The 12,973-nt window shown below is 29.0% G+C and overlaps 1 protein-coding gene across 1 annotated transcript in view; it reads left to right on the plus strand.

Annotated features, from left to right (window-relative positions):
• The window catches only part of LOC129969647 (uncharacterized phosphotransferase YvkC-like), a 55,012-nt gene that overhangs the window by 25,673 nt on the left and 16,366 nt on the right, over positions 1-12,973 (plus strand). Inside the window, exons 20-28 of the mRNA XM_056084299.1 lie at positions 457-557; positions 1,370-1,441; positions 3,694-3,800; positions 5,516-5,588; positions 6,652-6,750; positions 10,067-10,237; positions 10,334-10,468; positions 10,559-10,643; positions 12,324-12,409. Coding sequence (XP_055940274.1) covers positions 457-557; positions 1,370-1,441; positions 3,694-3,800; positions 5,516-5,588; positions 6,652-6,750; positions 10,067-10,237; positions 10,334-10,468; positions 10,559-10,643; positions 12,324-12,409 — 929 coding nt within the window. The remainder of the gene's footprint in view (positions 1-456; positions 558-1,369; positions 1,442-3,693; positions 3,801-5,515; positions 5,589-6,651; positions 6,751-10,066; positions 10,238-10,333; positions 10,469-10,558; positions 10,644-12,323; positions 12,410-12,973) is intronic.

Genomic DNA, 12,973 nt, shown 5'->3' on the forward strand with positions numbered 1-12,973 from the left:
ATATTTCATATAAATTAGTTAAAAATTTAACCGTTTCATAATATTTACATAGTGATGTAATTTTAATTCTTTAGTTTTGGATAAACAATGTTTTTACCGGGACAAAAAAATTTCATTTCCAACATGCTTTGGTGGAATTTTTAATAAAAGTTTCCATATGGTAAAAAATGATATATCGTAAATTTAAGAAAATAATTTTAATATTTAATAGCCCCCTGAATCTTTTTAAAGCATTTTTTTTATCAAAATAAAATAGTACAATAGCATTTTACCATATAGCATTTTATAATAAGACCTTATCATGAAGTGTTGTAAGCTAACAATGGGAAATATATATTTTAAAATAAATTTTTCCGTAGTTCAGATTTCAATTTTTCTTGGGGTAAAGTTAAATATTCATAATTTTAGATTAAAAAATGAATTAAATTATAAACAGTATATTTAATTTATAAACAGATGATGGCGGAACAGAAGTTGAAGAAGTGCAAGAGCAAGATAAACAAACATGTTGTTTAAGTGATAACATGGCACTTCGATTGGCCCAGTTAGCACTTAAAGTAAGTTAATACTTTTTCATATAAAATTGTTGTAGAAAAATATTAAAAAAATGAACATTTAACTAATCTTAAATTAGAAAATCATTTTAAAATGTCGATTTTTGGCTAATATATAATTTTTAAAAAAAATTAATATCTCTAAAATAGCTTTCTTTATAAACCCGTTTCAAATTAGTTGCTGTGCTCATTCTTTGGGAATTTCACAATGATTATAGTTATTTTTTTACATTGTTACAATGATTAGTCGCAATAATTTCAATGATTTTTTGCAGTATTATGTTACAATAATTTTTTTCTGTAATTTAAAGAATCAGCTATCAGCAGTTTAAATAAAATTCACAACTTTTTAATATGGGAAAAGTGAAAAATTCTTGTTACTTATCAGAATTTCTTGTTATTTATCAGAAAAATGCTTATTATGAATGAATAGAAGTACAACTTGCTTTTTAGTTCAGGAGCTAAATGATATATTTGTTAACTGGAAGATTTTAGATAAATCATTTGCTATATTTCTGAATTAGATGGTTTCCGCTTTAACCAAAACCAAAAAACATGTACCTTAAATTTTTTTAAGTTCTTTTTTTTAATTGATACATTTGATTTATTTTTTTATTTCTTAATCGGTTTTTAATCAATTCAAGATTATTCCAATAATAATATAAAATCATATCATAACAGTGATGAAAAAAAATCATTCCAAATGTAATCACGTCTAAATAATTAAAATATTCTAATAATAAACTAAAAATATTCTAAAAATGAACTAAGTTTGTCTATGTTTTTATATTTAAGTTACTTATATTGTGTTTCAGATCGAGAAGAGTTACAAATCTTACAGAGATATAGAGTGGGGATTTTGGAACAACAATCTTTACATTTTTCAGGTGAGTACATAATATTTGAAAGTTAGAGGAATTAGTTGCTTTCATTTTATCCGCTAACTGATTTTCATGCATTATTTCATCCTTTTTCACAACTTTTCTTAAAGGAAATAAATTAATAAATTAATTAGAATTATCTTTAACTGTCTTGGTAAACTACCCAAGAAAATTTTTTAGATTTACGTTATGTTCAAATGCTCAAAACTCGATTATCTTATAATTGTGTAATGTTAAAAAAATTAATCATAAAGATTGATTTAAAAGCCTAACAGATAATTTCTGAAAATTTTTAATATAATATAAAGTAAAATAGTAAAATAAACATAAAGTTGGAGTATATATAAGTTTTAGTAGTAAGCAAAGAATGCTGTTATTTAATGCTGATATTTGAGATGTACATTGAGTTCCTATTACAGTTAAACCCCAACATTTTAAAATCTTGAAACTCTTTTATAGTGAAGATAAGTAAAATTTATTATGAGAAGAAATATACAAAGAATATTATTTGCTTTTTTAAGGTGGAAATTAATTAACAACAATGGTGTTACTTTCAAATTTGATGATTTAGCCATTAGAAATTCCATGTTTTTGCAATATATTTCTTGGTATTTAGATAAAAACCTTCAATATATATCTTATCTTTTTTTATTATTTCCTAATTGTTCTCTTATATTGTATTTATTTGATTACATCTAATGTAATTATACAAACCTCAATTTTCCTCAATCTCTCTAGATATAAAATGTTCTTAGAAGATTTCCTCAATTATTATTTCTTTTCTCAAACAGAGCGGAAGGTAATTTAAAACCGCTCCCAGTTTTTCACTTGCAGTTTTATTGTATTATTGTATACGGAGTATACAAAGAGAATGTATTATAATCGTCAAAATGTTCGAACTCAAGATTTTAATAAATCCTCCGGTTTCAAACTTCTCTCTGTTCGAAAAACTCATTTTTGGAATTATATCTGCTTGTCATTCGGTCTATGAACATGATGACTCAAAAACGCTTTGATATGTGATCTTTACACAAAAATTGTCGAGATTTATCAAATTTTGAACATAATCCATCCATAGGAATTTTGTTATCTGTCTGTCTGTTCGAATACAAATAAACACAATTACTATAAAACAGAAAGATACAGATTAATAAAATTTAACACTTAGTTTTAGCATCTAATGTTAGAGAGGTATGAAATTTTGAATCAAATTTGTCAAATAGTCAATCTGTTGTAGGATCTTATTTAAAATTTGAAGCGAGTAATTTTAAAATGGGATTTTAAGTTTTATTCAATTTTTTAAACGTTTTGTAGCAGTCGAATTGGGTGTAAAGGCCATGTAAAAATTATATTCGTCTATCTACAAATCTTTATGAGTTATCATTTTTATTGATAGATATAATACTAAATAAGTGTATTTTGGACTCAGAATGAAGACATTTGTCAATATCTAGAGTTCGTATATATTTGATGATTAGAATACTTTTGGAGAGGTTCAATAATGATGACGGACCTTTTTTGTATTTTAAAGATTTTATTGTTTCTCCGCTTTCGGGAGTTTCTTTGAGCTTTGCCTTTCGGCGTGCTGCTACGTCGATGATGTTACAAAGACTGGTGGTTTTTTACATATACCGCTAGAGGGCGTTACAAGTGAGAGGCGGACCAACATGCTTACGTAACAACTTTCGCTTTGTATACCTCGTACAAGAGAAAATAAAAAAATAAAAATGTTTGAAGAAATGCAGATATTTCTTCTTGCAGATTTATTTCAATACTAAAAACACTGGAATCTAATAAGTTACATCATGCTTCGAGTTTGTATGTCCGAAATTCAACTTTTTTTTTTGTCGAAAAGGCACATCGCTTTTTATTATTCGGTAAGCATAGACACCCTAAATGTTTTTGAACATACCAATGCCTTAAAATGTAAGCTAGACACATTGATATTGATCGTTATGGCAAATAATTTTTGGTGAATTTATTTGTAAAATGAATTTAAATGTTTATATTTCTTTTTCAATTTCTACTTATCCAAGCTTTTAGGCAATCAATTTGATTTACAGTCAAAACATTGAATAATATGGCTGTATCATTCTTGTGTCACAAGGCGTTTCAACAAAACAGGAGAGCTATTCAGAATGATTTTAAGATGCTTTATTTGTCTTATACAATTAAAAAAATTTATGAACATCATAACATAGAAATATTTTGTTAATACAATATTTTGTACAAATATTAAAACATAAAGATTTTCTTAGTCTCGTCCGGTAACAAGTGGAAGTGGAGAAACTGATTTTGAAATCGAGCATGAATTTGATGGTCCTTTACGGAACGAGGATGATTACTTTACAGTGGGCCATATAGGGTAAGTACCAAATTGCACAAGAAAAAAAAATCTAAATTTAATAAAAATACGAATAGTTAAAAGTTTCATTTTTTTATTTTTAATTATTATTAAACTTCAAAGCAATTTTTTCAATTTTTTTTAATTTTAAAATATTGTTAGAAAAACGGTACAAAAAATCCAACAGTTTTTAAAAAACGGAACTTTATTCCACGAGAAAATACAAAATATATATTGCAGAACTCCGCTAAGTTTACACAAAGGACAGAATTTGAAGAAATACGCAACAGAAGCAGACAGAAAAATACTAACTCAAAAACAGTAACAACGTTCAGAGTCCGTAGTTAGAGCTTGCTTCACGAGCCAATAGTGCGAACTCTTTATCTTTTATGCCTTATTTTAAGTGATTTGGGTTTCGGCTCCCAATAGAGGTATCGCCATGATTCTTGTGTTTTTTAAAAATAAATTTCTATAGCTTGCTATAAAATTAGTAATCAAATGGTGTCTTTGTTAGTCATTAGTAATCAAATGGTGTCTTTGTTAGTCATTAGTAATCAAATGGTGTCTTTGTTAGTCATTAGTAATCAAATGGTGGCAAAAGTCACGATTATTTACTATATATTCATTCAGAATCCGTTAAGAATATCTGTAAATCTGTTTCTAGCGATATTATTAACATAAGCAGATAGCAATATTAAAGATTCGTAACTCTATTCTAGATTTAAAATATGTTACACGAATTTATATTTGTTTTGCATGTCTTAATTTTTTTGAAAATATGAACATCCATGTTAATGACCTGAAATATTAATATAACATATTAATCATATTTAATCAAGTTGTGTTTAATGTCGTAAAAGTAATTGAAAATCATATTTGGAAATGGGACATCAGGATTCCCTCTATTTTTTTCAAAACTATCATCTCACCAAAATATTTTTTATATTATCTCAAAATACTAAAAGTTATTTTTTTTTTTTTTGATGACACTAGCTTCTACAAATGAAGTTTCTTGCGAAATAAAAACGGAAACTGATTCCATAAAATTCTTACTTTGCAGTCTTATCAAAGAACAAAGGGAAATTTCAAATAAATGTATTCCGTATTAATAGTTTGACAGACAAGGAATTTGTGAGGAAATGGTCATAAATGGTTTTAATATAAATATAGTGATGTGGGCGTCCCGGGTTCGAATCCACGTTCGGGCATGGTTGTTCTTCTGTGTTCGATTTGTGAGGTGTGTAAATGTGCTCCCCTGTAAAAAGGGGTTGTGCAAGCGAAAGTACGAGTTTCATCTTCATATGAGCTAGAAGTCAGACTTCTGCCCTCGGGTGCTTAGGGGTCTTTACCCTCAGAAGCTACTGCACCCCATTTCCGTGGTAACGCAGACACGATATCATCATCAATATAAATACAGTTTCCACTTTATTAGGAAACGAGAAAATATTTGAAGCAACTGTTCAGTTTTATTTAAAATAATATGGCTATTTTTCATTTTTTAAAGGAATTAAAATTTAATTATTTAAAAAAGGATTTTCTATACATTAAGAAAATAAATTTCTCCATAAAATTCTTATTTTTAGCAAATATAAAATCAGAATAATATATTAATTCTTTTCCAAAGATTTTTTTTATAAAAATTTTATAACAAGGTCAAAACAATTACTTTATTTTTATTGTGTGTTAAGTGTGTTTTGATGCTGAAAAATAAACAAAATTTAATTTACTTATTATAGAGAAGTTATGCCTGGGGCTACATCTCCTCTTGGAATAGAAGTCATCACGAAATTCTTTAACACCGTTTTTCAGGTAACTTTACAGTGTTCCAAAAACTGAATTCTTTTCAATTATTGTCATTCTTCTGTGAAGGGTAGAATTCTTTGATATGTGATATTCATGGAATCATAATTGAAAAATATTTTTAATAAAATTGTTAAAATTTCTAAATTGAATATTTTTAAGTTTCAAAAACTTAATCCTTGTGTCTGAGAAAGTTAAAATATATATATATATATATATAAATCTAATTTTTTTCATAAAAAATATTTTCAACATATTCGTAAATAGACAAAACTTTGCTCACAATCATCTTCATGTTTATTTGTATTCTGTTCGGCTACTTTATGAATGACCCGCAGTCGGCTGTTTCACACAATTTAACAGGGCTGGGATAGCCTGATTGGCAGGGAGTTGGATTCGCGTCCCTTGCTTTATGAGTTCGAACTCCGCTGGCCGAAGACTCTCCGTGTGTGTGTGTTATGTGTTGGCTGGCGCACGTATAAATTTGTCTTAGTCACAAAGCCCTCCCTGTCGAGAGTAATATCACTGGGGTTACTAGATCAAGTGTGATCGTTTTCTGTTTCAGGTCTAAATTATGATCTGTGGATGAAATGCATGAATGAAGTCCGCACGTAAAAGGGGTTGTGACATGTATGTAGCTAAATCGTATTCTTGGCCCTAGATGGCGCTGCGGAAAAAAAACAAGAGACTCACCCTTTACTTAAAATCACTGACCTCTAAAGTCAGTGAGCTTGTCTATGACAAGTGCCATTAGAAACAACAATAATAGAGTTTAATGTTAATTGTGTGTTTAATGTATTTCTAAAAAGATTTTCCCTACATTAAGTTAAGGGCTTGGATAAATCATTCTTTTTTTATTGTTATCATGATTGTTAGCTCTATTTAAATTTTTAAGTAAAAAAAAACACACACTTAAAATATTTTTAATGCCCTCATTTGAACATAATATAATTTTTCAAAAATCTTAAAATTGCACCTTATTTCTTATCTGAATTGAGAACCATTTGATATTGTTTTTTGTATTATAAAAATGTATTGAATGTTTTTAAATGATTTATACAATTTTTTTTAGAAATCAAATTTTGTTGGTTTTCACCAGAGTGATTTTACTAAATATTATCCTAGAGGAATACAACCATGGTACAATCACATGATGTTTTGCACCATAGATGTAAGTTCATCTTCATATGACATTGAAAATACTTTATAAATTATAAATAATTGTTTGCTATCTGCTATAATTAATTATGTTTCTCAGATAATTTTTAGGTAAAAATTTTTTTATGAGAACGGTAATTTTACAAATAATGACTAAATTTCACTTTTTATTAACTCCCCGTTGTTCGTACTGTCAATAGAATTCTCGCTTGCTATGGTACGAATGTATAACATTTTTTGGGTGATAGCTCGCCAAATATGAAAACCCACAAAATTTCAAACGTAAAACCATGAAACGAAATCTACAAGAGCCGCTAAACATTGTTGGATGTGTGGCGAGCATTTTAATGGTTGGCGAAAGATTCTTGAGCTTGGCGACGAAATCCCACCGTAATCTTAAGTCTTATTAATGATTGTAATTGATGGCGATTTAAAGATAATTGATTCCGATAAAGCTGTATTATGAATTAAAAGTATGTAAACTATTTTATTTAAAAATAATAAGTATTTGGACGGAAGAGGGTACCGATTGAAGGTGCGCTTTTCGTCCGAAATTGCGACTTGAAAAATAATATTCATATATCGCCTACGGATACTGATCTGAATTTGATTTAGTTTACAAGATAAAGATGCTCTTTCGAAAGTGCAAGAAAGCTATTTTGGAATGAATTGAGGAATTTTTAAATCATTATTAGATGCCAAAAATTGCATCGCAACCGGCACTGCTTTCGGGGCTTCTCTGCCGTAACGTAATGATGCGAAAAACGACAGCAGAATTAATCAGGATCACACTGCCATATAAAGGAATTTTCGGTGGAATGAGGGCAAATTCTAAACAGATTTAAGCATTATTGTATTTCTTTCTATATTCGGAATGTGTCCTTTTTTCGATACTCTTTCCGTTGCGTTCATCATGTTAATATTTTTTTCAGAATTTTTGAAATAAGATTGACATTTAAAAATTAGTTTATTAATTTGTATAAAAATTGACATATTTATAGATTATTTCGAGATTTTCATCATTCAAAAAACCCCCACACAATCAGAAAACTAGCATTTAAAAAAATCTAGGATGGTTTAAGAAAAATTATCTAAAGGTATTCCAGTTTTTTTTTTAATATTTAATAAAAAATGTGCTGCAATAATATTAAAAATATATTATCTCATTTTATAATTTCTATATAAATCGTATTGAATTAAAAAAAAATTATTTGCTAATAGAATTCAACCATCTTGATGAATATCAGACTCGAAAACTAGTCAGAAATTTTCGAAGCTACTCATAAAAAATTTAATTTCATTTAAAGATTTTTCGTCACAAACATTAATTATTAGATATTTTCGCGTCAAAATTAGTGGAAAATATATTAACATAATTCTAAAAGAAAATCAAGAAAATTTATATAATGATCAAATTAAATATTTTAAATTTTTCAGCTGATTTTGATTGTGAATAAAATTTAAATATTTTAATAGAACCGATGAGATACAAGTTTGTCATTTTAATGATATAAATCAGAAAGATAAAATATATTGCAGAGTTCGATAAAATGAAAATCAGCAAATAGATCAAACTTTTATTTAAATTTTTTTGACGTAAACTCTTCCACGCTCAGTACACATTTTGATGAAATGCAAAATTGGACCGTAAATTCATTAATTAAATTAATTAGATATGGATGCCATGAAAGAGTATCATTTCTAATTTACGCAAAATAGATTTTTAAATACAAAAAAGACAAATAAATTCAACATACACTTATTATCTATTACTTAAAGTCTGTAATAGTTTAAAAGAAATTAAAGTTGTATAAAATGGTATAATGGCAAAATGGAAGCATAAGAAATAAACTATTTCTGAGACATGCAGAATATATTAGGGAAATTTTAGGATAAATATAAATACCTCCAGTGATCTTCTCCAATTTGTTTTCAGACTACTTGCAATCTGTTTCAAGCTTTATACTATTTGGATAGACCTAGATGATATTTGGAAATATCAATTAATTTTTACTTGCACTTTACTCTACCATCATATATGAATTATATGATGACTAAAGATAATTCATGACAGATAAAGATAATTATTGCTACAAAGAATAAGTAAAATAATTACCAGAAAAATGTAAGAATCATAAATAATATTTAAAAGGGAAAAATTAAAAATTTTCCAGAAATTAATAAAGCAGAATCTAAGTGAAAAAAAAAAAGAAAACAGATAAAAAGCATTTTACATTTAAAATTTTGCTTAACTCAGATATATCTAGAAAATTTTTTAAAGCATACTTAACTCAGTGAATCAGATAAGTAATACTTAAGCAGAATTTATAGACCAGACGTGCCTAACACATTTAAAAATTCCGATCGACTTTTTCGAAAGTGAATCCTTAGCGGCCCACTTCTTTCTTTGCTCATTTAATTCATTCAGAGATGAACAGAATTAAATTTTTTTTTCTGAAAAAGATTTGATCGACCAGAAACGAATATTTATTTTGTAAGAAAACAAACATTTATTATAAAATATAATGGGCCGCGGTGGCCTGGTGGCAAGGTCTCGGCTTCGGAACTGGAGGGTTTCAGGTTCGTGCCTCAATTCCACCGAAGAACCGTCTTGAAAGGGGGTCTGTTGCACGTTAAATCCGTCCTGACCAAACGTCCTCCCGCTGGTGTGGTGTGGTGTGGAGAGGGGGGTGCCAGCTCAGGTGTCGTCCTCGTCATCTGACCGCGGTTCAAAATTACGAGGTCCGTCCCAAAATAGCCCTAGTGTTGCTTTTAAAAACGGGACGTTAATATAACTAAACCAAACCTATAAAATATAATATGGGCTTACCCAATTGATGAGTAGACGAATGTATAAATGATAATGACATGCTTCGAAATTAATGCGGATACAAACTGGGGAGAACATTAATAGCGTAAAAGGGTGTCTGAATTGGTGATCCTTCTTATAACTTTATAGTACTGTAATCTTTAACCAAACCGCAGATTGGAGTAATGGATGACACGTAAGATGTATCGCGTGCAACTCTGTATAAGAAATTGGCACGTTTCAAACGCACTTGGTTTTATTTTTTCATTTCTTTTCCTTCAACAAGAGTCACTTGTTTACATATTGCACCATTTTTTGACAAGTGGCTTAGTGAAGATTTTATGCCCACATAATATTTTGTTAATTATGTAATGATGTATAGACATTCGTTTTGCTGAAACCACCAAAAACTGACTCGTGACTCACAGTTTGAGAATTGTCATAAATTATTTGAAGAATAATACTGACAGAATAATATAAAGAAATACTTTCTTATGAATCTGAATAATTTTTTTTTCAGCTTTTCCACAATTTAAGCGAAAATTCAGAACAAGTTAAAGCAAATTGTGTTGGATTGTTTGGCAGAGTAATTGAAGATGATGAGTTATTTAACATGGCCATAGAAAGACACAGTAAATCACAGGTTCAGAGTCAATACACATTTAAAGAAAGTATGAAAAGACTTTACAGGGTAAGATATTTATATTCTTGCTATTAAAAAGTATCTTACTTAAATACCCAGAAAAGTGTTTACTGTTGTATTGCAATTTTTATATATATTTTTCAGATACTTTATGGTGCCAAAAAGACTCTGTACAACGCTGTGAGGCATTATGAAAAATATAACATTCCCCTCTCTAAGTTCCAACATTCGCAAGATTTGTTTAATCATCTCATGTATTGCTGCACTGATCTAACACAGGTAAATTATTGATTGATTTAACTAAAAAAAAATTACTAGTTTTTAAAAATTTTCATATCAATATTATTAAATGAATGTAATTTTTTATAGGCTTTTAATTCTCATCTGACAGCATCTGAAAGTTCCTCTGTTTTGAATATGTACATTTTTCTCATTCTCCAGAAAGCAGTGGGTGGTGAGTATATGGAAAAAAAGTTAATAGAAATAAAGTTAAGTCTGATGGTTATTTTGGCAACAATTGCTAATTGTTAAATGCCATTAAGTGACTAATTCTGAATATTCTTATTAGAAGAATATTCTTATTATTCTGAATATTCTTATTAATGAAAGTTCGATTAAAAATCCAATTCGATTGTTAATAACAGAATTTCTGAAAAACAAACAAGCAAAACAACAAACCAATAATTTTATTGTAATTAAAACAGAAAAAAATTATAAAACCAACTATTTAATTTATTTAAATAAATTACTTTTATTAGCTCGTGATTTTTGATCTGAAACATGAATTTTTAATTAATTATTAAGTTGGAACGAAAACATTGGGGTTATCACAAATAGATAGCTTATCTATCTTTTTTGAATAATTTCTATTATTTATACGGTTTACTGCATTCTGCTGTTCGCCTACGGACTGTGCTTCCTTACTGGCCATTTTCTCAAATATGGTGAATACTATTATGAATGAAGGTAGGTTATGGAGCATAATGTTGGTTTCCAGATCTCGAGACTAGAATTTTTTGATCACTTTATTTCATTTAGTGGCATTCAGAAAGATGAGTGGTTATTACTTTTAACTAAGCGAGTAATAAGAGTTTACCTTATAACTAAATGCAACCATCCCTTCCTCTTATATTTCCTCTCAACCTCTTTTTGACGAAATAAGTGCCTTCCTACGCATGTGCAAAAGCACGGACGATTTCCGAATCCGAGAATGAACAGGAAATGAAATTAAATGAAATGTTTACTCTTGTATTGTTTCTTTTTCTTCATTGGTTAATCATCTGATACTGTAAGTATTGATTATAGGTCTATAGTCATAAGTAAAGTTATGTTTTTATCAGATAATCATCTGGTAAATCTATTGGTTTTAAAGTCTATGAACATGAATGGCTGTGTTCCTTTATTATTTAGCCATTTGATAACAACATTAAATCAATATTATCTCTTTATTCGTGTTTCCTCACTTTTTTTTATTTGTATCTTACGCTCATCATGTTTTTTGTTACATGTACCATTTCAATGCAATTCGCGATTTTTTATTGCGTAAACCAAATACTAACACATAGAAGTGAATGTTAATATACCGAATTTTTCTTAATTTTGTATCAGTAACTTTGAGAGATCCGCTTTCGTTTTTTGCCATTTCGAGTGTATTTTTTAAAATCTTGAATTACATTTATTGGTCATTAAGTTTACTAGGAGATCATATATCAGCACATTTGTTTTATGATTATCATGCTCATGTCAATATTGGAAGACTGTAAATATGGTTTTGTGAAACAAATAGAAATTATATTTTTCTTTCTCTCTGTTTAGGAACATGCATATAATTCAGTAAATATAATAAAATTATATCCTTTTGTTAAGAATCCTAACCAGGTAAAATAATTCCTTTTACAGTCGCAAAATCAAAGGTCGTTTTTCATTTTTTCTTCCTTTTTCATTATTCTAATTTCTTCAAGAAACAATTGTATAGGACAAAAATCATATTTAATTTTCGAGCCATTTTTAGTTGAAAATATTTTAAATGTATGGAAATTATTTGTTACATGCGACTATACAATTGTGAAAAATCTCTTAAATTTTTAATTATTTACATTTTAATCCTTCATTACCAACGATTTGTATGTTTCAGAAATTAATACTGATGTCTACAGTGATTTCGCAAATTTGATTACAACAAGAGATGTTGAATGCTCTGATGTTCCTGGAGGAATAGAGGTAATTTGACGCGATCAAGTTTTTGATTCATAAATAAAGTTTTTTTTTTCTTTTTTTACTATCAAGTATTTTGATTTGTAAATAATTTTTTTTTACTCAACGTTTAAGTTAAAAAAAATCTATCAAAATAAGTATTTCAAGTAAAAAGTATCAACATATTGTTACGAATCTGTGATGCGGCTTCCCAGCATAGTTGGTTCCATAGGAGGTCCCAGAGCTTGGCGACAAACTTGGTGACCATTTGGCGACGAATTTGGCAACTTTGGCGCCAAAATAGATTATACCCGAAACATTGAGAATTTTCCCGACCGTCCAGTAGGAACCGAGTAACGCCTCGAACGTTCCTGATTGGTTGAGAGGCTTCTGCCCCCACCTCCTGAGACCTATAAAAGGAGCAGCCTGCAGGTGCCGAGTCGTCGTGGACCAGTGGAGTCGGAGAGTAGCCGGAATCGACGGTAAAGAACTGGCCTTCCAGGGATAAGCGGAGCAGCGACGGAGTGAAGCTAGTGCTGAACTAAGCTGTGCGCTAATGTCTGCAGTAGAGTCTTGGTTGTATGCTGCACG

Source organism: Argiope bruennichi, chromosome 5, assembly GCF_947563725.1.
Source record: "Argiope bruennichi chromosome 5, qqArgBrue1.1, whole genome shotgun sequence".
Classification (NCBI taxonomy): domain Eukaryota; kingdom Metazoa; phylum Arthropoda; class Arachnida; order Araneae; family Araneidae; genus Argiope; species Argiope bruennichi.